The sequence below is a fragment of the Chinchilla lanigera genome, unplaced genomic scaffold, assembly GCF_000276665.1.
Source record: "Chinchilla lanigera isolate Chin_1 unplaced genomic scaffold, ChiLan1.0 scaffold00063, whole genome shotgun sequence".
Taxonomy (NCBI): domain Eukaryota; kingdom Metazoa; phylum Chordata; class Mammalia; order Rodentia; family Chinchillidae; genus Chinchilla; species Chinchilla lanigera.
The window spans coordinates 6,320,526-6,346,873 of NW_004955464.1; the positions used below are offsets into that span (position 1 = coordinate 6,320,526).

Genomic DNA, 26,348 nt, shown 5'->3' on the forward strand with positions numbered 1-26,348 from the left:
TTCATTTAGCTTTACATAACTGTAGTTTAAAATACATACACACATAGGGCCAGGGGTGTAGCTCAGTGGTTGAATGTTTGCGGATCAGGTAAGGGGCCCTACATTTCAACTCTAGCACCACAAAAGCAAACAAAGCACACTTCCGTTAAAAAAAAAATTAAAAAATAAAATATAAATAAATAGAGTTGCCTTCCCAAACAACTAAATACTTTTGATTATATTTAAAATAAATGTATTTTTCTCTAAGCCAAGGGCTATATCAAAACTAGCAATTTTACTTTATTCACAAAATACTTTAAATTGTAGATCTGGCCACCTTCAAGTACTTTTATTTTGCTGTTCTTATTTTCATTCAGAAAATCAGATTTTAGGGGCTGGAGATAGAGACGGTGGTAGAGTGCTTGCTTAGCATGTGTGAAGTCTGGGGTTTGGTCTATAGCACCATTAAAGAAAGAGCAAGAGAATCAGATGTTAGATTTTTCTTTAGGGATTAATGAACACATAAGAAGCAAAGTGATTCACATTAATAGATGTTTAAGTCCTATTTTGGACGAAATAGCACAGCGATCCTCCTTTTCACTGAGATCCAATGCCTGACACCCATCAATTGCAGGAGGAAAGCTTTATCTTGGCTCACAGTTTGTAGAGGTTTCAGTCCAAGGACAGGGAGCACAGCTGAGGGGCATGGCTGAGAAGGGCTGCTCAGGGATAGCAGACAGGAAGCAGAGAGAGAGAGACCATGGTGGGGACAGACACTTCTAGGCTACACCGCCAGTGACCCACCTCCTCTCAGACCAGCTATGCTCCCCAACAGTACATTTAGCTATAAACTCACCAGTGGATTAGTCCCCATGATCCACCACCTCCCAAAGCCCTACCTATAACCACAAGGTTTTGGGGAGACATCTAGACATAAATGATAACACTCTGCCCCTAGCCCCCAAAACACGTACAGGCATCTAAATGTAAAATGCATTTAGTCTACCTCTACAAGTTGTCAAAGTCTAATAGTTTCAGCACTGCTGAAAAGTCTAAGTCCAAAGTCTCTTCTGAGATTTAAGGCAAACTCTTACCTGTGAGTCCCTGTAAAAATCAAAAGCAAGGTAAACACTGCCAACATACAAAGGCACAGGGTAAGTAATGCCAGCACTCAGAAGGCTGAGGCAGGAGGACTGCAAAAAGTTTGGGGACAGTCTGGACTACACAGTGAGTTGAAGGCCAACCAGAACTACATGGTGAGACACGATCTCAAAAAAAACAAGGTCGGGGAGAGGGCAGATCCTTCCAGGCCACACCTCCGCTTGAATCAGGCTTTACCGCCTAACAGCATATTTAGCTATACACCCACCAGTGAATTAGTCCCCATAATCCAATTACCTCTCCAACCCCCACCTATGAGCATGAGGCTTTGGGAGAATATCTAGACATAAATGACACATCCTGAAACCAAATTCTTAACTCAAATTCATTCATTCGTATTCACATTTTCTCCCTCCACCCCTAGCAGTGCTACAGATTAAACCCATGGCTTTGTCCACAGTAGGCAAGCACTTTTTCACCGAAGTACATCCCTAGCTCCTCACATAAATTCAGATGCACAAAGCAAGAGACAATCTGGTAAAACCAACAATGACTTCCTTTCTCTTGGTTGTTTTTTTTTTTTTTGTCTTTTCTTCCGGTACCAGGAATCGAACTCACGACCTTGCGCTTGCCAGGCAGGCGCTTTGCCGCTGAACTAAATCCCCAGCCCCCCGACTTCCTTTCTTGATGAGTGCACTTGACTCGCTACAGAACAAGGCACTGTAATTACTGTAGCATTTCTGGCGAACAATTTTAATTGAACCGAGATGCAGTAATCAAGATTGCCTTTCTGAGATGCAATTACCTTTAAAATGGCAGGCATGGTTACACGTACTGAAAATGTCTCTGTGAAGAGTTTGTAGAGAGATTCCTTCATGTAACATGACCTCTTCCTGTACTGGCTCAGTGCTTCAGCAATCTGACTGATATTGGCTCCTCCAGCAACCTGAAAAACACAGTCCTAGTAGGTTTCATTGGCCATCCCCAAGCAGTCTTTTTTGAGCTCCCCTGGTTCAATTAGGTGTTCAATTAAATGGTGTTCAATTAAATGTTCCAGGCTATTTAGAAGGTTCTCATGTAGACCTAATTCTAAAAAATTAATTCTCTCATTAACCTCATTTTTTTACCTATGTGTCCAGATAGGTTAAGTATGTTGCTAATTTAACAAAGCAATGAAGTGGTGGCATCAGAATCAAATACAGTAGCATATTCCTATAACTACATTACACAGGCCAGGTTTGGTGGTATATACCTATAATCCCAGCACTCAGGAGGCTGAGGCAGGAGTATCACTGCGAGTTTGCAGCCAGCCTGGGCTACAAAGTGAGCTCAAGACCAGCCTGAACTGCACAGTAAAACCCTGACTTAAAAAGAAAACAACAACAACAACAAAAAACCCCTACATTACAGTTAATACACATAAATTTTTCAATAAATCATAAATGTTTTCTAAGTACTCAAACACAAAAAATTAAGGAAAAGGCACCATAAAATATGAAAAATCAGCTGTAACAGTTCTTTACTTAGCATTGTAATTTTTCCTTCTATCACTGAAGCATACACGTCAATCTTATATAAATACTGTATCTAAAAGGTAGTGGCAATCGCCTGAACTCTTACCATCCCTACGGCCTCCAGGACCATCCCCTCCTCTCCATCTTCTTTCCAAACCACAAAGTCAGCAAAAAAGTTAAATAAAACTAGACATGACCCAGTTTGCAGATTTATGATTAGTGAAAAAGATGGAAATGGCAGTGGCAATGGGGTGGGGAATGGGGGATGAGGATCTTACAAAGTCAAAATAAAAACCCCACTCAGGAGGCTGAGGCAGAAGGAATGCTGTGAGTTCAAGGCCAGCCTGAACTGCATATTGAGACCCTGCCTCAAAAAGAGAAAAAAATACTCTTTCCCACCACAATATCATCATCTCTTGATGAAATCTCACTTAACTAAATTGACAAAAGTGCCTTTGAATTAGGTGCAAAGAAATAAGACCCTGATCAATTCTATATAAAACAATAGTAAGAAATTAGAAAATGAGGGGCTGGGGATCTAGCTCAGAGGCACAAGTGCCTGCCTGGCAAGTGCAAGGTCCTGAGTTCAATTCCCTAAACCAAAAAAAAAAAGAAAAAAATTAGAAAATGAGCTGGGTATGGTGGCACATGCCTGCAATCCCAGCACTCAGGAGGCTGAGGCAGGAGGACTACCTCAAACTGAAGGCCAGCCAGACCTACAAAGTGAGTTCAAAGCCAGCCTGAGTGGCATAGTCAGAGCCTGTCTCTAAAAAACAAAAAGCAAGGCCAAGTGTGGTGGTGCACGCCTGTAATCCCAGCACTCAGGAGGCTGAGGCAGGAGGACCTTTGTGAGTTCATGACTACTGTGGGCTACAAAGTGAGCTCAAGCCTGAACTGCATAGCAAGACCCTGTCTCAAAAAGGAAAAAAACAAAACAAATAAAAAAGAAATTAGAAAATAAAAATCTACACATTTCAAGTAAGAAAAAGTCTTGCCATAAACAGAAGAAAATTACAACGAAGTATTTCAAGCTTAATTATTCTCAAGATATACTTTGGTTTATGAAAGAAAACATGAATATCAAAAAGTTCAAACAAAGGTTTACTAACTCAAGAAAGAAAAAGATAAAACCCTATGAATAGGCAGAATAAATTACAAGGTACATTCAAGAAAGGATACACTTATATAAAAATGTAGTAAAGACAAAAAAAGAAAAGTTTAAAACAGAAAAAAGAATGCCAAAATGGAAGAAAGTTTAAGAAGATCCAACATACTTACAACTGAAGTTTTTGCAGACAAAATGAACTATTTGCAACTATCATTGAGAAAACTTTTCAAAACTAAAAGAAGTCCCAGGGGCTAGGAATATAGCTTATGGTGGAACACTTCCATAGCATACCTGAGAGGTCCTAAGTTCAACCCTTAGCACAAACAAAAGAGAGTTGGGATATAGCTTAGTGCAAAAGCCTTAGGTTCAAAAAGGAAACAGCAAATCAGGGACGCTGGGCATGGGGGTGCACACCTATAATCCAGCATGCAGGAGGCTGAGGCATGAAGATCACTGCAATTTTGAGACCAGCCCAGGTTACAAAGAGTGTTTAAGGCCAGCCTGAACTGCATGGCAAAACCCTGTCTCAAAAAAGACCAAAAAAAAAAAAAGTGTAAGTCAGGGATAGTGGTGCCTTCCTCTAGTTCCAGTGCAGAAGAGGATGTGGCAGAAGGATTGCTTGAGCCCAGGAATTCAAGACCAGCCTGGGCAAGATACTGAAATTCCATCTCTACGTCTCAGCACTGGCGAGGCTGAGGCAGGAGGATCCCTGCAAGTTCAAGGCTAGCGTGGGCTACACAGTGAGTTCAAGGCCAGTCTGAACTACACAGCAAAAAAAAAAACCCTAAAATATAAAATATGACAGAGTGAAGGCCACATGTAACAGTGATGCCAACAAATGCATATATGCTTAATCATTTATTTATAAAAAAAAGTTTAATAGGCTCATAGAGCAAACTCCAACTGTATGCAATTAAGACCACATCTAAAATGGATTTTAGAAGGATAAAAATAAAGGGGCAATCTTAGAAAAAGTTAATTCAGGATTCAGGCAAGACAAAGCCAAAACCTTATAAATACTGGTGATAAAAAACCCTAATCACAATAAAGATATGATGATTACAAAAGCCTTTGCAAAAATACAGCAAATGCCTACATAAAGCAGACACCATAGGAACTGCAAGAATAGGAGACTCAAACACACTTTTAGTATAAGACAATCCAGTGGAGAAAAAAGAAATCCACTGAACAAAGTAAGTCAAACGGACCTTACAGCTAAACATTTGACCATTTTAATTTAATAATAAAGAATATAAACCCCAGTCGGGTGTGGTGGCGCATGCCTGTAATCCCAGCACTTGGGAGGCTGAGGCAGGAGGATCACTGCAAGTTCAAAACCAGCCTGGGCTACAAAGTGAGCTCAAGGCCAGCCTCAACTGCATAGGGAGATCCTGTCTCAAAAAGACAAAAATAAATAAATAAATAAAATATGGAATATAATTCTGATCCCTGGCACCACCAAAGGAAAGACACAGGAGCCAGTTTGAAGGAGACCACCAAAATAATTAAGGACATAATGAATTACACAGTACTAAAAGCCACAGGAATCAGTGAGTCCATATGGAGTGTAGGTTAAACACACAGATGGAGAAGATATTAGAACATAGAGGGCCGGGGATGTGGCTTAGTGATGGAGTGCTTGCCTAGTATGCACAAGGCCCTGAGTTCCATCTCCAGTACTGAAAAAAAAAAAAAAAAAAAAAAAAGAATGGAGTAGACTATAAACTGATAAAGCTAACAGGGAGTGCTGGGATTGGACAAAGCAATCACTTTGCATTCATCACAGAAAAGGTCAGTTCAGGGAAGAATCATCAACTGAAGCCAGGTGCAGCGGCACACAGCTGTACTCACAGCTCTTCAGCAGACAAGAGAGAATCCCTGAGCCCCAGTGTTCTCAAAATCAGCCTGGGAAAATAACAAGATTCCACTGAGAGGGCGGGGGAGGCAGGACCACACCCACTGCATACCTATAATCCCAGCTACTCAGGAGACTGAGGCAGGAGGATCAAAAATTCTAGGCCAGCCTGGAGTACTCAGCAAAGAACTATCTGCAAGTAAAAACTAAAAAGAGGCAGAGATGTAGTTTACTGTTAGAGCACTTGCCCAGCGTTCATAACCCCTTCGGTGCAATCCCCAGTATAGCAAAAGACAAAAAAAAATAGAGATCATCAATGGATCCCAGATGTTTATCGACAAGCTTACTAAGATATCTGCAAAATCTTCGAGTACCTTATGTAAATGGTATACTGCTTGTTAGATGCTATTATGCATATACTGTACTGGAGAAGCTGGACATGCAGTATTTAGACCATGTGATGAAATCTAGTGACAGTAACAAGAGATATTCACTGTGTGCTCTGAATTTGGTGCTCTAGAAAGGACCTACCAGCCCATGTACGGTTACTTCAGTGAGTGTCTGGATCTGAAGAGAACAAACTCCAAACAGAAACCAATCTTTACAAGAGGCAATAAACAAAGCTAATCTACGTTCTTCAAAAATATCACTATCAAAAGGATAAAGATGACGGAACAGTTCTAGATTAAACAGTAAGAAGATATGAAGAGGGGACACAATATAAGATCTTGGACTAAAAGGAGCATCAAAGCTGGAATATAGACCTCAGACTATTAAGAAACTATTCTCCCAAAGTCAGATCTCCTAAAATATGAAAATTGTGCAGCAGACACTCAGACTAATCTGGTTCTTAGGGATTAAAAACCCAAGTATTAAGGGGTAAAATGACGGGGCTGGGGATTTAGCTCAGCGGCAAAAGCGCCTGCCTGGCAAGCGCAAGGTCGTGAGTTCAGTTCCCGGTACCGGAGAAAAACCAAAACCAAAAAAATAAATAAATAAATAAATAAAGGGGTAAAATGACATGATATATGTAATCAACTCTCAAATGATTCTGAAAAAAGCTACATGTGCATGTGTGTGCAAAGGTTATAAAAAAAAGGTAGAAAATGTTTAAAATCATTAATCTAGGCCGGGCGTGGTGGCACACGCCTGTAATCCCAGCACTGAGGAGGCTGAGGCAGGAGGATCGTTGCGAGTTCGAGACCAGCCTGGGCTACAAAGTGAGCTCAAGGCCAGCCTGAACCACATAGCAAGCCCCTGCCTCAAAAAGACAATAAATAAATAAATAAATAAATAAATAATCTAAATTAAACGTTATTTTTAAAGTACTGACCAAAGATCAACTGCCCAAGAACCTACACACAGTTAAAAATCTAAACAATGAGGCTGAGAGTATAGCTCAGTGGTAGGACACTTGTCTGGCAGTATTTGATAACCAGCATCACTAAAAAGGGAGGTGGGGTGCAGATGCAGCTTAGTGGCACAGCACTTGCCTAGCATGCTAGAGACCTTGCATTCATTCCCCAGTACCACAAAAATGAACAAGCAGTAGTGCACACCTGCAATACCAGCAATGAGGGAGGCTAAAGCAGAATGATCCCAAGTTCAAGGTCAGCCTACGATGTGTAGCAAGTTCAAGGCCAGCCTGGACTACAGTGACCACCTGTCTCCAAAAACAACAGTGGATATATTCTACAGTTTAAAAAAAAAAGTGGTGATCATACAGATGTCAGAGTTGAAGAAAAACAAAGGATGTGCCAGGACTGGGCAGCTTCTGCATTGTCTGCTCTTTCATGGGCTTCCTACAGTAGATGCCAATACAGAAGAATCTTCAAAAGGGATTCTTGCTATATCCTATCAATGGATCATGTACTATTTCCTAGCAAATGAAAGTACCCCCTGGTTTTTATTACTAATGGTAGCTTTTCCATCCATTTTAAATGCATTAAGTCCATGTTGTCCATTCTTTTTGTTTTGTTCTGGTTTTGGTTTTTTGAGACAGGGTCTCACTATGTAGTTCAGGATGGCCTTAAATTCATTTTATATCCCAGACTGGCCTCAAACTCATGGATCCTCCTGCCTCAGCCTCCCAAGTGCTGGGATTACAGGAGTGCGCCACCACAACCAGCACGTTGTCCATTCTTATTTTGGGTGTAAGAAGTAACATGTGGATGTTGTCTTTGGTTTTCCAATGCTGTAATAAAATACCTGAAGCTGGGTAATGTATAAAGAAAAGGGACTGATTCAGATCAGGGTCATGGATGTTGAAGAACATGGCACTTGCGCCTACTCAGCTTTGGAAGGTCCACTGCTGGCTGTCACATGCAGCTCATGTCAGGAGATACCACAGAGCAAGGGAGAAAGCTAGAGGGCAAGGAGGGTCCAGATTTGCTCTTTTCTCATTTTCTTCCTTGCAGCATTAGGGATGCTGCCTGCTAAGCAAGTGCTCTATCACTGAGCGCCATCCTAACCCTTTAAGACATTTGGGAGGGGTGGCTCACTGAGACAGAGCCCACTGTGTAACGTAGCCCAGATTGGCCTTAAACTTATCCTCCTGCCTTACTCTCCCAAGTGCTGGGGTTACAGGTATGTGCCACCAAGCTCAGCTTCAAAATAGTTTGTTTTGCACACCTGAAATCCCAGCACCCAGGAGGCTGAGGCAGGAAGATCGTTGTAAGTTCGAGACCAGCCTGGGCTACAAAGTGAGCTCAAGGCCAGCCTGAACTGCAGAGCAAGACCCTGTCTCAAAAAGACAAAAACAAAACAAAACAAAAAAAAAAATGGTTTGTTTTGAGACAAACTATGTAGCCAAGGCTGGCCTTGAACTTGAAGTGATCCTCTTGTATCAGTCTCCAGAGTGCTAAGATTACAGATGTGAACCAACCATCAAGCTCAACTTCAAAACACTTTTCAGTGCTCTTTTAAAAACTGCTTTTTGTCATACCATGGCCAAGAAATAGTGCTAGCCATATACTCGTATTGATCATCTGGCTTGTCCGTTATATTCAGCTCCCTAGCCCATCCTGGGGAATCAAATCCAGGGCCTCATGCACTCCAGGCAAACGCTCTACCACTGAGCTACAGCCCCTATCCTGTATCTACCTCTTAATAAGAGGTAAAGAACACAAGTTTTCGAGTCACAAAAACCTAGACACAGATCTCAGTCTACTATTTAAGAGTTAGTTGCATGATTCCAAGTAGACTTCTTGCTTCCTTTCCTCATCAACAAAACTCAAGGGTGAAAGGAGGAAACAGTGTGGGCAGCATGGTGTGAGGCACATGCACTAATATGTAAATGGATGGAATTAGCTTTATGGAGCTAGACTAGGAGACGGAGAGTCTGGCACTGTCTCTTAGCATTACATTGCCACAACTTATCACATAGTAAGTGCGTAATAATTATTAACTGTTACTAATTTCTTATTAACTCTAACACCTAGTACAGATTCCAGTATACAGCAAGAATTTAATAACGCTCTGAACAAATGAAACAAAACTTATTTTAGGTAAGAACAAACCTTTAAGCCTCGCCTTCTAGTGAAGAAATCAGAATAACCAGCATCTGTAGCCAAGAGTCCCACAAATCGCAATGCAGGCCGCTGCTGTATGAACTCTTCTACATCTATATCATTGATGTAACGGCTCCCAGAGATGTCCAAGGACACAATATTAGGCAGGATATCCTTTTGTTGCAGGAAATAAAAACCTAGGTCTGATCCGAGTTGCCTGTGACCAGAAATATCAAGGTGAAGTAGACATTTAAGTTCTTTAAGGACTGCAAAAATTTGTGATTTGGTCATCGTCAGGCATTTCAGATAGTGCATGGTGAGAGATTTGAGTCGATCCTTGCAGGTAAGGAGTGCAGAGATGTTGGTTATCTGAGTATTAGAGATATCCAGGTTTTCCAGGCTTGGTAACTGGGAAACATTAGCCAGATCTTCACTATAAAAGCAAACATTGGGAACACTTAAGATGCGAAGGCCAGTGAGCTGACCAAAGGCCAACAGTCCTGAATTGTGAGGGACACTTGCTGAGTCTAAGACGAGACACCGGAGGTTTTGCTGGATCCAGCTACTGCTGCAGAGTCCATGTATGATGTCTGGGAGTGGAAGGTCGGAGTGTACTGAAGTAGCATCCACTTCAAGGAGCTTATGATGGCAGAAGCAGTTAATGAAGGCAGTGGCAGAGATTTTTACTCTTTGGATATTGACCAGCTTCAGGTTCGTTTGGTTGCCTTGGAAAATGCTTGCCGTCTTATCAGTCAGCTTTCCTGTAAGAGAAGCAGTACCAGCTTGTACTGACTACTGAAGCTTACACCTCTCCAGGACCCATGGGGCAATGAACAAGGACAAGCTATGTGTTGGCCTATAATCCCAGCACCCTGAGAGGGTAGGATAAGAGGATGGCAACTTTAAGCACAGCCAAGGCAACTCAGTGCAAGTCTCAAAACCAAAAATAAACAAACAGAAAAGCCAAAAGACAATCCCCCCAAAACACTAACATAGTACTTATTTTACGAATCTTTGCAATGAAAAATTGTCTGTGATCACCACAATCACAAAAACTGACCAGACAGACTTCATAAAATCTGTGAAGAAAGGTCAGGAAACTGGGCATGGTGCTGTACACGTGTAATTCCAGCACTCTGAAGGCTGAGGCAGGAGGATTGCTGTGAGTCTGAGGCCAGCCTGGACTGCATAGTGAGACCTGGTCTCAAAAAAACTAAAAAGAAAAAAAGGGGAAAGACCAAGAACAAAAACAAATCTGATCAAGCATTTGTACTTAATATCCAGGCTTGGTAACTGGGCTGCATAGTGAGACCTGGTCTCAAAAACACTAAAAAGAAAAAAAGGGGAAAGACCAAGAACAAAAACAAATCTGATCAACCATTTATACTTAATATCCAACTGACAGGAAATACTGGATCAGAGAAACATGTCGGAATCCAGAGCACAGTTAAACAATGGCAAAAGCCTGAATGTGTGAAACTCTATGGAACAAGCGATCCGTTTCTTTTCAGACATACATATGCACAGATGTAGGGGGCAGCTGAAGCTGGAAATCAATCACATGTATGCAGGCCTAAGACAAAGCAGGCTGAGAATCACAATAGGGAGAGTTCCTCCAGCCATGTAAACAAGCTGTTCCAGCTTGCAAACAGGTTGCTAAACAGAGAGGCTGAAAGTGACCTCCTGAGGTCACTTTCCTGAGGTCACTCAACCTCCTGAGTGTATAAATAAACACTCTGCAGTCCTTGGGCAGTTCCTTTCCTCCCATAGGGAGGGAAGGCTCCACCTGACCTCAGCTTTCATCTCTTATCTTTATTTCTTTATCCTCTTACCGTTTTTTCCCCGGGAACATCAAGAACTATGCAGGTTTGCGGCACACAGATATATAATACATGTATAATAAATTTACTGCAAAATGATTACAGAAAGAGGAAGCCTACTGAATAAAAGAGGCTCAAGGCTAAGGGTTCTTATCTCCAGTAGGTCTAAGGGCTAGGGGTCCCTAGACTCACCCTCGCTGGGCTCTGGCTCTCTCTGGCACAGAACAGAGGAAGATCAAACAGAGAAGACCAGTGAAAAACCAAAGAACTTTATTACAGGTGCTGCAAGAGGAAACAGGACAAAACCACTCTAGAAGAGTGGAGATGCCCAGAGCTGGGTCACTAACAGATCTGGGGCTGCAGCCCTGTTTGACATGTTGGAGGCCCAGTCTCTACCACTTCCAAAGGTCCTTCTTTCCAGGGGTCGCTACTGGACGTGGTGCCAGAGGGCTAGGTTTGGGAAGCTAACGGGAATGTTGAGAGGAGAAGTAGCCTACCTAAAGAGGCCCTCAGGTGGGACAGTGTAGCTACACGCAAGAGAGTGTCAAAACCACAAGATGTCAGCGTTGGCTGCCTGCTGAGATACAGCGGCTATTTCCTTTCTATTTCTTAAAGGGGCCTGGTTCCCTAATCTCACCCTATGTAACGGTCCTGACTATCCCTAAAGGATGTAGTTCAGTGTAGAGTACATGTTTAGCACACAAGGGCCTGGCTACACCCTCCAGGATGAAAAATAAGTCTTCAGGTTGCCTAGAATCCCAGCTACTCAGGAGAATGACACAGAACTGCTTGCACCCAGAGTCTGAGGCCGTCCTGGGCAACACAGTGAAACCTCACGTCAAAATAACCAAAGACAAGCACTCCCCAGGACTACAAAAAAAGAAAAATGAAGAAGGAAAACACACACAAACAAGGGCTAGAGACATAGCTCAACAGGAGCTCCATGGGAGCAGGTTTGTCTGGCATGCATGAGGTTCTGGGCTTGATCACTGGGAACACTAAGAAAATAAAGAGGGGTAAGTATGGATTTATTCCCAACCAATGTCGGGGGATAAAAAGAAGAGCAACGCAGGACCAGACAGTTTCACAGGTGGGACCAGACAGTTTCACAGGTGGGTTCAACCAAACACTTACAGAATAACTAATAAAAACACCTTTTAAATGACTGAAGAGGTCGTTTACTTCTTAAACTATTTTTCAATAAAATTGAAAATCATGGTGCGGCACTCCGCGTCCTCTGGCCTGGCAACCATGCCCAAGTGGGGCTGCCCCTTCACGGACGCAGCCCCACTGCAGCTCAAAGTCCGCGTGGGCCTGAAGGAGCTCAGCTGTGGCACATGTGCTGAGCAGTACTCGAGGGAGATCTTCATGAAGATCACGAAGTCCAGCTACAAGTTTGAGGCCAATCTGGGAAATTTAGCAAGACCTTATCTCAAAGGAAAAAGGGCTTGTGGTACAGCTCAGTGGTAAAGCACCCCTAGGTTCAATCGCCAGTATTGAGGGAAAAAAAGAGAGAAAAGGAAAAAGAAGGAAACTTATTTTACAAGACCACCATTATCCTGATATCAAAACCATAGGAAAGCATAACCAAATGAAAAAAAGCAAAGTATAGACCATTACCTAGTCTCAAAAGATTTTAAAAAGGGGTGGGAATGAGGCTCAGTGGAAAGCCCCCATGGGTTTAATCCCTAGTACCACACACACAAAAAAACAGAAGCAGCACACCAAAGGCAACAGCACGTTAAAGAGATTATTCACCATGTTCAAACTGGAAATCATCCCATAAATGCAAGGATGGTTCAACATAAGCAAATCGATCAACATGATATAACACATCAACAGAATGAAAGACAGATAGGATGCAGAAAGGGCATCTGATAAAATTCAACATTCCTTTATGATAAAAACTCTTAACTAGCTGGATGTGGAGGCACATGCCTATAATCCCGGCGCTCAGGAGAGGCCACGGCAGGAGGATCACATCCAGTTCCAGGTCAGCCTGAGCTACACAGTGAGTTCAAGATCAACCTAAACTACTTAGTGAGACCCTATCCCCGCTTAAAAAAGAAAAAAAGAAAAAAAACCAACTAAACCTATTAAGCATAGAAGGACTATGTCTGAATGTAATAAAGGCAATATTTAATAAGCCAACAGCTAACAATCCTGACTAGGGAAAAGCTGAAAGCTTTTTCTCCAAGATCTAGACCAAGACAAGAGCAATTATTCTTAGTCAACATGTACTAGGAGTCACAGCCAAAACAATCAGGCAAGAGAAGGAAATGAAAAGTATCTAAATTGTAAAAGGAGGAAGTCAAATTATCACTGCAAGGGACATGACCTTACATACAGAAAATCCCGAAGATGCTGCCAAGAAAACCCTACTACAACTAATACACAAATTCAGCAAAGTTGTAAGATACAAAAATCAACATTTAGAAATCAGTATCTTTTTATATATAACAAGTTACCTGAATTAGAAATCAAGAAAGCAATCCCATTTACAACAGATACCATTAATTAATAGAATATCTAGGAACAAATTTAAGCAAAGAGATAAAAGAATAATATAAACTACAAAACACTAATGAAAGAAATTGAAGTAAAAGCCACTTCATCCTCTCAGAAAGACATCCAGACATGCCATGTTCAGGGACTGGACTGGAAGAAATCAATATTGTTAAAAGGTCCTTATGACCCAAAGTGATATACAGCTGCAGTATAATCACTACCACTGACATCCTTCACAGATCTTTAAAAAAAAAATCCTCAAACTTGCATGGAACCATTTAAAAAAAAAAAAAAAAAGAACACCCAAATAGCCAAAACCATTTTGAGCAAAAAGAACAAAAAGCAGGAATCATTACACTACTACAAAGCTGCAGAGATCAAAATAGTATTGTCTTCAGGCTAACTGGGAAGCCTTAGGCAAAAGGATAGCCAGGTGGAGGTCAGCCTAGTTAAACAGTGAGTTCAAGGCTGGCTTGGATTACACAGTGAGATCCTACCACAAAACAAATAACCCCTCCCCCCAAAAAATGGCGGTGGTATTAAAAACAGTCTTTTCAATGAAGTGGTAAAATAGTGACAGGAAAATTAAGAGATTTACATGCAGAAGAATGAACCTAGACCCCACCCCCGCCCCCCCAGTTCTCACCTGTTACAAAATCAACTCAAAATGGAGAGCTAAGACTATGAAACTACTGGAAGTGTTGCAGAATTCAAAAGACAGGGGCGACCACAGGGTCAGTTTAGGTGTACACCTGGTTCAGCGGACTTCTGTCCAACATGACTGAGCGCTGAACAAAGGAGAAGCTCCCATTTTCATACATGTGCCAAGGAGGCTGGTCTTCGGCAAGGTTTTGGAGACCCTGAACTGGAACTTGTGCGTAGGCAAGAAAGCAAAGGCAGTTTGTCAAGCTGTAACAGTTTTGTATCTTGTTGGGCCTGCTCAGGCATAATAGGATGTTATGGGAACAGGAGGTTACAAAACTTTACTTCCAGGGACAGAAGTTACTGCTTTTATCCGTTTTAGAACAAAGAACAACAGCTGTAGGGAGGGGTAAATTAGGAAACTCGACTTTGTCCTTTTAAAGTGCTGCTCCAGAAGAACACAGAGTGGAAATACTTCAGGACATTGGAATGAGCAAGGATATTTTAGACAAGATCCCAAAAGCATAGAAAACAGCAAAACTAGGTGAATTGAGTTACATCCAATGAAAAAAAAATGCTCAACAAAAGAAACAACAGAGGCTGGGCATGGTGGCACATGGCTGTAACCCCAGCACTCTAAAGGCTGAGACAGGAGGATTGCTGTGAGTGCCAGGCCAGCCTGGACTACATAGTGAGTTTAAGGTCAGCCTGAACTACACAGTGAGAGCCTGTCTCCAAAAAAAAAAAAAAAAAAAAAAAGAAAGAAACAACAGCATAAAAAGACTATCTATAGAATGGGAGAAAATAAGCCAGGCATGGTGGTGCACATCTATAATCCCAGCATTCCGGGAGGCTGAGGCAAAAAAAGATCACAAATTCAAGCCCAACCCGGGCAATTTAGCAAGAACTTATCTCAATATAAAAAATAAAAAGGGGCTGGTGATGTAGCTCAGTGCAAAGGCCCTGGGTTTGAGCACCACCACCGCCACCACAAAGAAAAAAAAAGCAGCAGCAGCTATTATGAGTAGACCACAGCACAGCCTTATTACCTTGCCAAGTCAGCAGCTGAAGGAACTGCTCAGCTACTTCTTGTGGGAAAATCCAATGCTCTGGAAGGCACAGGGTTCCATCGGGTCTCTCAGGACACAACTTCTCGAGATTAGCAATCAGGACACGCAGGCAAGTACTGACCAAAGGGTAGGGTGAGGCCTCTTCCTAAAAAACAAACCCCAAACTCCATTGGAATAAACCTGCAAATATTCAGCATAAAAGAGGTCACCCCATGCATCGATCTTCCTGTCCTAATGAAGACTTATATGCAAGAAATCCACCTTCTCCCGACTATTAACTGAAGGGAAGATTTTATCTGTTATACCTTGGAAAAATTTCCTTCCATCCTTCACTTACCATCTAGCCTGTGCCAGCACCAACAACAGAGGAAGGAGTGGAACAAGAGCTCCCTCCCTTGTGGAGCCAACAGCCTGGCGGAGGGTAAAACCAAGAAATCTCACAATTTCAGCCCACTGGGGGCATTTTAAGCAGAGGTCACATGGTCATTCGCTGAGGATATATTTATTCAGCTACTATTCTGTGCTGGGGTAAGAAGGCCTGTCGCTACTCTCCAAAGTGGTCACAACCTAAAAAGGAAACACACTCGAGGGTGCTCTAAAAAAGTAACAGGGAGGAGAAACATAGACTCCCGGCTCCTTTTTCATAGAAGAGCAGCACCCATTCACTAGGCACCGTCCTGGGAAGCAGAGGGAGTGAGACACTGACAGACTGCCGCCTCTCCAGGCTTCGGAACTCATTACACTCCCTCCAGGGGAAGGGAATGGAGCTCAGTGTTGACTAGTTTCAATCCCCTGCATCACCAAAGGGGGGGAAAAAAAAGCAAGGCTGAGGATGTACGTCACTGGTTGAGTGCTTCCCTACCATTCTTGAGGCCTGGAGGTCAAATCCCAGCACTGCAAAACACACACAAACCAAACCACAGGAAAACTAACCGTCTCTCAGCTCCCAGGGCCCCTTCAGTTATTCCTTTTCATAACCAAACTTCTCCAATAAATTTACTCTGCACGCTGGAACCGCTGTCCTCTCTGCTGTGGTTTGAGGGAGTCCCTCAAAGTTCACGTGTTGGAAACCTAACCCCAATGTGACACTGTTGTGACAGGGGATCTTTAACAGCTGATTAGATAAAGAGGGCTCTGTTCTGTGAATGGATTAATATTACTTTGGGAGCAAGTCTGTTATTGTGGGAGGGTGAGCTCAGCTTCACTATACAATCCAGACTGGCCTCAAACTCAGCATGCATCTGCCTACCTCAGCGTCCTGAGTCCAGCTCTCCTGCACACAGGCAAGCAGGCAGTCAACACGGGATGATGTACCCACAAAGCCCTGGACAGACCTGGGCCTCTCAAGGTTGGCCTTCCCAGCCTCCAGCTCTGTCAGGTATGTATTGCTCTTCTTTATAAAAGATCCCTTCTCAGGCTGTAATCCGAGCACCCACCCTAAGCTCGAGGCCAGCCTAAACTACATAGGGAGACCCTGTCTCAATGAACTAATTAATTAATTGCTCAGTCTCACATATTGTTATGGTATCAAGCATCAAGTAGATTCAGATACATGTTTTGTTTGTTTTGGGTGCTACAGATAGAAACCAAAATTTCCTATGCTTTTCCAAGGAACTATACGCTAGTATCCTACTCATTTTGTTTGTTTGAATTAAGGTAAATTTTATAAGCCCTCAAAAGTAGTTTTTTGTACTATAGTTTTTTTTTCCCCCTCTTTTGTTAGTACTGAAGATTAAACCACAAGTCTTTAAACTGCCCTATGTCCTCACTCCTCTTTATATTTTATTTTGAAATAGGATCTCACTAAATTGGACGGGCTGGGCTCCAACTTGCAATCCTCCTGCCTTAGTCTCCCTCAGATTGTAAATTCAAACCCAGCCTGGATATTAAGGAACTTAGCAAGACCTTGTCTCAAAATTAAAAATAAAAAGGGTTGGAAATGCACCTCAGTGGCAGAGCATCCCTGGGTTCAATCTCCATTACCACAAAAATAAATGAAGTAACTGCTGAGCTCAACAGCATATGCCTATAACCCCCACACTTGGTAGGCTGAGACAGAAGTATCTTGAATGCAAGGCCAGCTTAGCCTACATAGCAAGACCTTGTCTAAAACACCTATATAAATAAATAATAGGGGGCTGGGGATTTAGCTCAGCGGCAAAAGCGCCTGCCTGGCAAGCGCAAGGTCGTGAGTTCGGTTCCCGGTACCGGAGAAAAACCAAATAAAATAAATAAATAAATAAATAATAGGCTGAGTAATCTCAGCTACTCAGGAGGCTGGGGGAGGCTAAGGCAGTATTACAAATTTGAGGCCTGCCTGGATAATTTAGCCAGATCCCGCCTCAAAACAAAAAAAGGGCTGGGAACATAGCTCTGTGGTACAGTGCCCCGTATTCGACACCCAGCACTGCAGCAATAAAACAACAAAAATAACACTGTTACAAGCAAACAAAAATTAACTAGAAAATAAAATCTTTAAAAAATTATAAAAATGGTGGCACACATCTGTAATCCCAGCACACTGAAAGGCTGAGGCAGGAAGACTACAAATTCAAGCCTTCCCTGGCAATTCCGTGACTCAGTGAGACTCACTCAAAAAACAAAATGCAGCCAGGTGTGGTAGTACACGCCTGTAATCCCAACACTCCAGGCTGAGGTGGGAGTTCAAAGCCAGCCTGGGCTATATAGTGAGTTCGAGGCCAGCCCGAACTACATAGTGAATTAAATGCCGGCCTGGACACACAGTGAGACTTGGTCTCCAAAAAAAAAAATAATAATAATAAATGATTGTCCCTTGGAGCACTGTGGTTTTCTTAATTTCTTTCCATCTTTTTTCTGTTCTAGTTTGAATAGTTTCTACTACATTGTCTTTAGCTTCACTGATCTATTTTGTAGTTTAGAATCTTATAGTCCTAGTTAGTGGTTGTTTTTTTTTTAACTCTAGAAGTTCTTTTCTGATTTTCCGGGATAAGGTCTTTCTTGTGCTGTTGTTGTTCAGTCTGGTCTCACACTCCTAGATTCAAGCAATCCTCCTGCCTCAGCCTCCCACGTAGGGGGAACTCTTGGAATGTGGTACCATGCCTAGCTCTAAAAGTTCTTAGTCTTTCAGTCCTCCCGTTTCTCTGCTGATGTTCTGTATTTGTTCCTTCTTATGTGGAAGTTCTTCTTTAAACCCATTAATTACAAGGGGGAGTGCTAGGATTACAGGCGTGTGCCACCATGCCCAACCCTCCTCCCAGGGACAATCTTGAAGCAGCCTATCGCAAGTGTGTAATTGAAACTCTAGAAGAATACTGGGGAGGAGAAACACTTTAAAATCAGAGCTGGGATGCAGAGATCCGTAGTGGAACATTTCTGTGCACAAGGCCCTGGGTTCAATCACCAGCACTGCTTTGAAAAAAAAAAAAAAAGGCAAAACAACAGAAACCACAACTTGGTAAAACCACAACTTGATAAATTTCTACATGCCAATTACAATGAGAACAAATCTTTCTGTTTTTGCTGTTTTGAGACAGGGTCTCGCCATGCAGCTCAGGCTGGCCTCAGGCTCACATCCAACCTTGAACCGCAGCCCTGAGTAGCCCCAAGTGCTGGGACCACAGATGCGCACCACCACACTCAGCCCAGGAAAATCCTAAAATGGGAGCGGGGGTGGGGGGGTGGGGGGAGGTGAGGTAGTGGGGGTGGTGGAGGGCTCATTAAAAACAAAAACTATGGCCGTTTAATTTTCACCAGAAATAAAGTAACCCAGAAGCCAATGAAATGACATTTTAAAAAGTGCAACAGAGGAGACAATTCATATTCAGGGCAAGAATCTTTTAAATGAGGATGAAATAAAGGTATCAGGCAAAGAAAAGCAGAAAGAACTTCCTGTCAGCAGTTCTACACGGAGAAACACTGAACGCTCTTGCAGCTGACGAAAAACAGTACAAGGTGAGTATTTTGGATCTGGAGAAAGTACTGGAAACATAAACAAGTGGATAAATATAAAACTTTTCTGCTTAGTTCTTAATTTAAGGTATAACTGATCCGCCCAAACAAAAGAAAGAGTTATCTATTATCAAGCTGGGCCTGGTGGCGAACGCCTGTAATCCCAGCACTGGGGAGGCTGAAGCAGGAGGATCGCCATGAGTTCAAGGCCAGCATGAACTACATAGCAAGACCCTGCCATAAGGGAAAAAAAAAAAAAAAAAGAAAAAGAGTTAAAAATTATGAAATTTAGAGCATGGACAGGTAAACTGCAGTAAGGTAAACTACAAGGAATAGGTCAAGGCCAGGCGCAGTGGCACCTGACTGTGATCCCGGGTGCTCCACACATGGAGGCAGAGCAATCCCAAATTCAGTCCAGCTTGGGCAATTTAGACAGTATCTCAAAATAAATAAAAATGAGGAAGGAGGAGGAAGGGCGAGGGGAAGGGAAAGGAGGACCAAGCAAAAAGAAAAGAGAATGGAAGGAAAACAATGGAAACAAAGCTTGCTGTAAATAAGGAGGGAAAGAGGGGCTGGAGGGAGGGCGGGGGACTGGGAAAAAAGCAGCAACAAGACAGACCGTGTACAGGTACAAATGCCTATGATGAACACTATCATTATATCTAAAATGTACCAATGAATTTTTTTAAAGCCAAAAAATAAAAAATAAAGTGGTGGAATAAAAATGGGAAGCAAATAGAGGCTCTCCAAGGCACAGAATCGAGACACCTCAAAAACACTTGGGGGTGAGAGGAGTCCAGAGCTCTGAGAATCAAGAAAGACCTGACAGGAAAACCAGAAACTCCAGAGAACTGTAAACAGGAAAAGGAAGCAGTGCGGAGTAGGGAGGAAGTCCAGTCTTCAGACTCCAGATGAGCCCAGAGGGCTGGCAGCCCCCAGGAAAACAGGAGCAATGCCCGCCCCAGAGAAGCCCACCGTTACGTCAAGCTGCAGGTACAGCACGCGGCTTTCCTTGGAGTCACTGCAGCACCCACCTTACCTGGGAGTGAGATAGTCAGAAGCCCTCTTGGAAGGGGTCTGTCATTTAAGGCTGGGCTACTCCAGGAACTGGAAAACTCAGAATTACACTTTAGGGTCTCAGGGCTCACCCTGCCACAGTGACTGGGCAGGAGGCAGCCCCAGAGACAGTCACAGAGAAGGGCAGAGCCAGCAGAAGATCCCAAGTAGTTCAAGCAGTGTGCTCAGGCCAGGAAGGCCACCATGGCCCTGTCTCACGGGAAAGAAGCCCGGCCAGCCACATGGGTCACAAGATGCTGCCATCAAGGCTGGCAGACTGCCTGCCACTCACCGCCTATTTCTGGCTCAGAGCTCTCTGCATGGGCTGTTTTTGCCATCTGCCTACACGATCAGGGACACTTGCCCCAGCCTGGGGTGCACAGACAGAGGGGCTTCTGGAGCGAGAGGTGCTTCATAGCCCTGAGGCCAGCAATGGCAAAGCTTCTCCAGCTCTCAATGACCAAAATGACCCACTGCAGCAGTGCCATAGGTTCACCGCTACTGCCATAGGCCACAAAGCTACTGTATTTCTCCACCACTGCCACAGGTCAAAAGTCACCGTATTTCCCCCAACATAAGACCTAACTGGAAAATAAGCCCTAGCGTGATTTTCCAGGGTGCTCATAATATAAGCCCTAACCTAAAAATAAGCCCCAGTTAAGATCATCAGCCAGATGGACACAGTAGATGTACTGAATTATAAAGACTAACTTTAACATAATTAAATGTAAATGTTGACATTAATACTTAAAATAAATGATAATATAAATTATAATTAAGCATCTGTAAATACCCAAGTGGGCACCTCTTGATGAGATATAAACACCTATGTAAACAGATGAACTGCCTGACAACCAAGCCAAGGAATAACATGCACACTTGAGAAAGAATGGATGTGGCTGGCTCTACTATGAATCTTCATAATTCAATACGTCCTGTGTTGTAAGGGATGTACTTAGCACACTCCTGTGAAATAAAGAAACGTTTTCTGAATTTTGGTGCCTGCAATTTTGTCACTTTTGCGTGACCCATCCCTCTTAACTGCCATCATTTCTATGGCCACTCCTGTCTCCTATGTCTACATTAAACCCTTGATTTAGGGGCTGGGGATTTAGCTCAGGGGCACAGCGCCTGCCTGGCAAGCGCAAGGTCATGAGTTTGATTCCCGGTACCGGGAAAAAAAAAAAAGAAACCCTTGATTTAATGGAAACTTTGTGAAGCCCAGCTACAAGAGGTCGTGGCTTGGGTGAAGAATTCATGGGATAAAATCTCTGACAACTGGTTGCCAATGCACTAGGAGCAGACAACATGGACAAGAAGTGCTCATTTAAGGAGAGCTCTATTGCTAGACAGGAGAGGTTGGGGCCAATGGTTCTACAGGAAATGGAGTCACAGCCTGGCATGGCGGCATATGCCTGTAATCCCAGCAACTGGGAGGCTGAAGAGGAGGATCACTGCCAAGTTTGAGGCCAGCCTGGGCTATATAGTTAGTTGAGGGGCATCCTGAATTATACAGCAAGGCCCTGTTCTCAAAAAACAAAAAAAAACAAGCAAAAAAAAGAAAATGGAGTCACAAGAAATTCAGGCTTTACCCTCAGTACCACAAAAACAGGGAAAAAAGAGACAAGACATTACATGACAAGAAAAAAATTATATATACCATTCCCAAATATAAGTATATAAAGAATACATTTCTCAATAGGCCATGCATAGGTCAAGACTGGAGGGTGTAGTTCAGTGGTACAGCACCTGTCTTCCCTTCCCAAGAAGAAAATATTTTGAACAATGTATCAGTGTTACAGGAAATGCAAACACTTATCTTAGAAACTAGAGCCAGGTGCGGTGGGCCAGGCCTATAATCCCAGCACTCAGGAGGCCATGGTGGGAGGATTGACTGCCATTACTTCCAGGCCAGCCTGGGCTACACAGTGAATCTGAGGTCAGCCTAAACTGCATCGTGAGACCCTGTCTCTCAAACAACCAAAAAAAAGAAAGCAGAGAGCCAGGGATATAGCTCAGTGGCACAGCACCTGCCTGGCAAGCTTGAGGTTGTACATTAGATTCCAGGTACCAAAAAAAAAAAGAAACTAGAAAGGCGTAAAAATTACCTAATTTTCTGCCTTAAAGTATTAAAAACAAATAAATACCAAATAAATAGATTTTAAAGACATGAACAGAAATCAATGAAAGGGGAAACACGCACAATATTTATGATGAAAAACACAAGTTTGTTCTTTAAAAGACGTAATTCAGCCAGGCATCATGGTGCATGCCTGCAATCTGAGAACTCTGGGAGGCTGAGGCAAGGGGATCTTAAATCGGAGCCCAGCCTGGGCAACTTAGCAAGACTCTGTCTCAAAAATGGAGGGCTGGGGATATAGCTCAGCGGCACAGCGCCTGCCTGGCAAGACGAAGGTCCTGAGTTCAATTTCCGGTACAAACAAAAATGGACTGGGAATGTAACAGTGTGAAAAGGCCCCGGGTTCAACTAAACCCCGGGTTCAACTAAAATGCTAAAGGAATAGCATTACAGAATGATGCACAGAACGGATTACAAAGGAATCCTATGAACAAAACTATGCCAATAAATTTGATTATGTGCCTGAAATGGACAAATTCCTTGAAAGACATGTTACCGACTCAATTCCTGCCCTCTGTAAGGTAAATCCAAATACCTGTGTAATGCGGCTGGCAGGCTGACACCTGCGCTGGGAGTCGGTTTGCTTTGTACTGTCTTACCAAGCATTTTTTTCTTCACTGTTCCTATTGCCTGAACTTAAATATACATAATCTCACATTTTCTGGCAAATTTCAAAAGTATGATCAACTCAATTCATCCTAAACGCAGCTTTTCTCCAGAGTGGGCTTATTCTCAAAATGTTACAAATACCTGATGTTTAGATCTTTGAAATTAGTACGTATTACAATGTTTTGAAAAATGAACAAAAATGCTGTTCAGCATGGTGGCACACATCTATCACCTCAGCTACTCAGGAAGCTGAGGCAGGAAGATCACAAGTCACAAATCTGACATCAGCATGGGCAATGTAAGCAGGCCCTATATCCAAACAGAAAGAGTTGGGTTAGCTCAGTAGTAGAGACTTGCCTCATACGTGGGGCCCTGGGTTCAATCCCTAGAACTGCAAAAAAAATGTTTTTACAGCTGTGGATTTCCCTGTAAGGAAGGAGTAGCAAACGAACTGCACTGTTTCTGTGACAATGACAGGTACAGTATTTGTGCTGGCGGACTAACTGGAGGTTCTCCTCTGCTGTTTCAAACATAGAATTGCACTCTAAGTAAGATGCCCCGGTGTAGAGCACCCGGTGTCGTCCTGTCCTGAAGACAGGCTATTCATACGAAGGCTGGCAGAAATGAATGGCAGTCCAGCGAGGGCACGGTAGGTAAATCCAAGGAAGTAGATTTGTTTAGAAGCTAGGATCAATTTATAAAGAATAGACATTACGGGGCTGGGGATTTAGCTCAGCGGCAAAGCGCCTGCCTGGCAAGCGCAAGGTCGTAAGTTCGATTCCTGGTACCGGAAGAAAAACAAAACAAAACCAAACAAAAAGAATAGACATTACATTAGGAAAAGAACATTTCTGATCATTCAGTCACAGTTAGTTTCAGAAGACTTAAATATAAACCAGAATCATCTCTACAAGTTTATTACAGACTGTCTTGTTATTTTATCTAAGGGGACATACGCCCTCTTTCTTAATAAGCCAGTCCCTACTTCATGACTATGCTTTTCTGGCTTTGCTGGCACAAGAACTCGTGTTGAGAGATGAGGTCGTTTTGGTATGTATCACTTTACAGAGTTTATGAACTTCCACCTTCCTGTCTGACTAGCGGTGACAGAAGAGACAATTTCTCTTACAGGCAGCCTGAGCCAGCATTAGGATTTTGGAACAGCTGGGTTTTGCTGCTTTTCCAGACCCAAGGTTGCTAAACCAATTAAGAAAATAATTTTATCCTTCTGCCTCAGCCTCCTGAGTACTGGATTACAGGCATGAGCCACCACACCTGGTTGAAAATAATTTATTTCAAGCAGTTACAGTGTAATGTAGTTGAATGATGTCTGTTTATTTGGTTGCACAATTTAATTGGTAAAGTCTGTCACCCTGTAGAAAAGGAAATACAGGGCTGGGGATAAAACTCAGGGGAACAGCACCCACATGGCAAGCATGAGGTTGTGAGTTCAATTCCCAGTACCAAAAAAAAAAAAAGAAAAGGAAATAGAGCCAGGCATGGTGGTGCACACCTGTAATCCTAGCACTCGGGAGGCTGAGACAGGAGGATTGATGAGAGTTCGAGACCAGCGTGGGCTACAAAGTGAGCTCAAGGCCAGCCTGAACTGCACAGCAAAACCCTGTCTCAAAAATAAAAAAAGCTAAATGAAAAGAGTTGCAGGCCAATTTAAAAATAAATCTGTAAGTGGGGTGCATGCCTATAATCCTCTTCTCTGGAGGCTGAAGCAGGACGATGACAAGACCCAGTCTCAAAAAAAAAAAAACAAAAATGCAGACAAAAAAAAGGCTGGGGATGTAGCCCAGTCATAGACTGCTGATTTCAATTGCTAGTGCCGCAAAATAGAAAAAGAAAATTAGCAAATAGAATCCTCTGCCATACAACAATATATGGCATCATGACACTACACCTGGAATATAAAGTTAAATTCACAATTAATGAACCTCAAAATAAAATATTAACAGAAAAAAGTGTGATCTTTATTATAAATGACCAAAACCAGCACTTGAAAACATTCAACACACGCTCATGATTTTAAACTCTTAGTAAACCAGGAACAGAATGAAATTTCCTAAATCTGACAAAGGGCTCTATCAAAATACCTATAACCAACATCAAACCTAAAAAAAGCTCCGTCAGTGGTACAGTGCTTTAGTAGCATCTTCTAGGCCCTGGGTTCAAACCCCAGTACTTATCACAAAAAATAAATAGAGCCTTTTTTTCCAGATACCTGCAATCCCAGATACTTGGGAGGCTGAAGCAGGAGAGCAGAAAGTAAGGTCAAGCCCTGGCTGGGTAACTTACCCAGATTCTATTTCAAAATAAAAAAGGACGGCTGATGTTGCTCAGTACCAGTTAATAGTAAGAAAGACTGGGGATGTAGCTTAGTACAAAGAAATATTAAAAGGAAAGATCTAGAACTTACAAAGATGTCCTCTAACCACATCTGCTTAAAGATATAGAAAAAATATTGGAAAACACAAATTTTAAAAAGGACATTAAAAGTACAGACTGGAGCCTGGCACCTGCCTGTAATCCCGGGGAGGCTGAGGCAGGAGGACTGCTGCTAGTTCAAGGCCAACCTGAACTGCAGCGCAGAAACCCTCTCTCAGAAAGACAAATGGTTAAAGTAGAATTACTTTATTTGCAGATGACATGACTACAGCAAACTAAAAACCGACAAAGTAGAGAAAATAAAACTTTGACAAGACTGGTAGATATAAAATCAAAACACATAAATCAATTTTAGCTGGGCGTGGTGGCTCACACCTGTAATCCCAGCACTCAGCAAGCTGAGGCAGGAGGATTGCTGTGAATTCGAGGTCAGCTTCAGCTACAAAGTGAGTTTAAAGCTAGCCTGAAGTGCCTAGTGAAACCCTGTCTCAAAAAGACAAAAAGAGTCAATTTTATGCATTTCTACGTACAAATTTGCTTGAACTTTAAAACATATTTCCGGGCGGGGAGGGGATTAAGATATAGCGCAGTTCACAATACTCTATTTCCTTCCCTCTGTAGTAACTCTGGGTTGAGCGTCACTAGATTTTTGGTCTTTCTGAGACAGGGTCTCGCTAAGCTGTTCTGGTTGGCCTGTAACTCGCGCGACCCTCCTGCCTCAGCCTCCGACGTGTTGGGATTACAGGCGCGCGCCACCACGTCCCGCCCCGCTTTCTGGAGACAAGGTCTGGCTATGCAGTTCAAACTGGCCTCGAACTCGCAGTTATCCTCCTGCCTCAGCCTCCCGAGTGCTGGGATTAACAGACGTGCGCCACCACGCCCGGCTCTGGTTTCTCAAACGGTTCCGGAGTGTAGCTGACCGGAGGCCGGCCTCGGAACGTGCGCGGGTCCGGAGTCAATCAACTCATCTTCAAGGTTGCCACCTTCCTGCGTCAGTAAAGCGGGCCGCGCACGGCCGCGGAGGACCGGGGACACCGCGGGCTGGAGACGTGCAGGGCGCATCCCGCGGGCGCCGCGCGTCCTCCGCGCTCCGCGTTTGCGCGCGGGGAGGGC

At 43.1% G+C, this 26,348-nt stretch overlaps 1 protein-coding gene across 1 annotated transcript in view; it reads right to left on the bottom strand.

Moving 5' to 3' along the window:
* Zyg11a (zyg-11 family member A, cell cycle regulator) overlaps window positions 1–26,297 on the bottom strand; it is a 44,294-nt gene extending 17,997 nt beyond the window's left edge. The window contains exons 1-4 of the mRNA XM_005398774.2: window positions 26,136–26,297; window positions 15,086–15,251; window positions 9,076–9,827; window positions 1,886–2,026 (exon numbers count right to left, since the gene is read on the bottom strand). Coding sequence (XP_005398831.1) covers window positions 1,886–2,026; window positions 9,076–9,827; window positions 15,086–15,251; window positions 26,136–26,297 — 1,221 coding nt within the window. The remainder of the gene's footprint in view (window positions 1–1,885; window positions 2,027–9,075; window positions 9,828–15,085; window positions 15,252–26,135) is intronic.
* Between the last annotated feature and the right edge of the window lie 51 nt (window positions 26,298–26,348).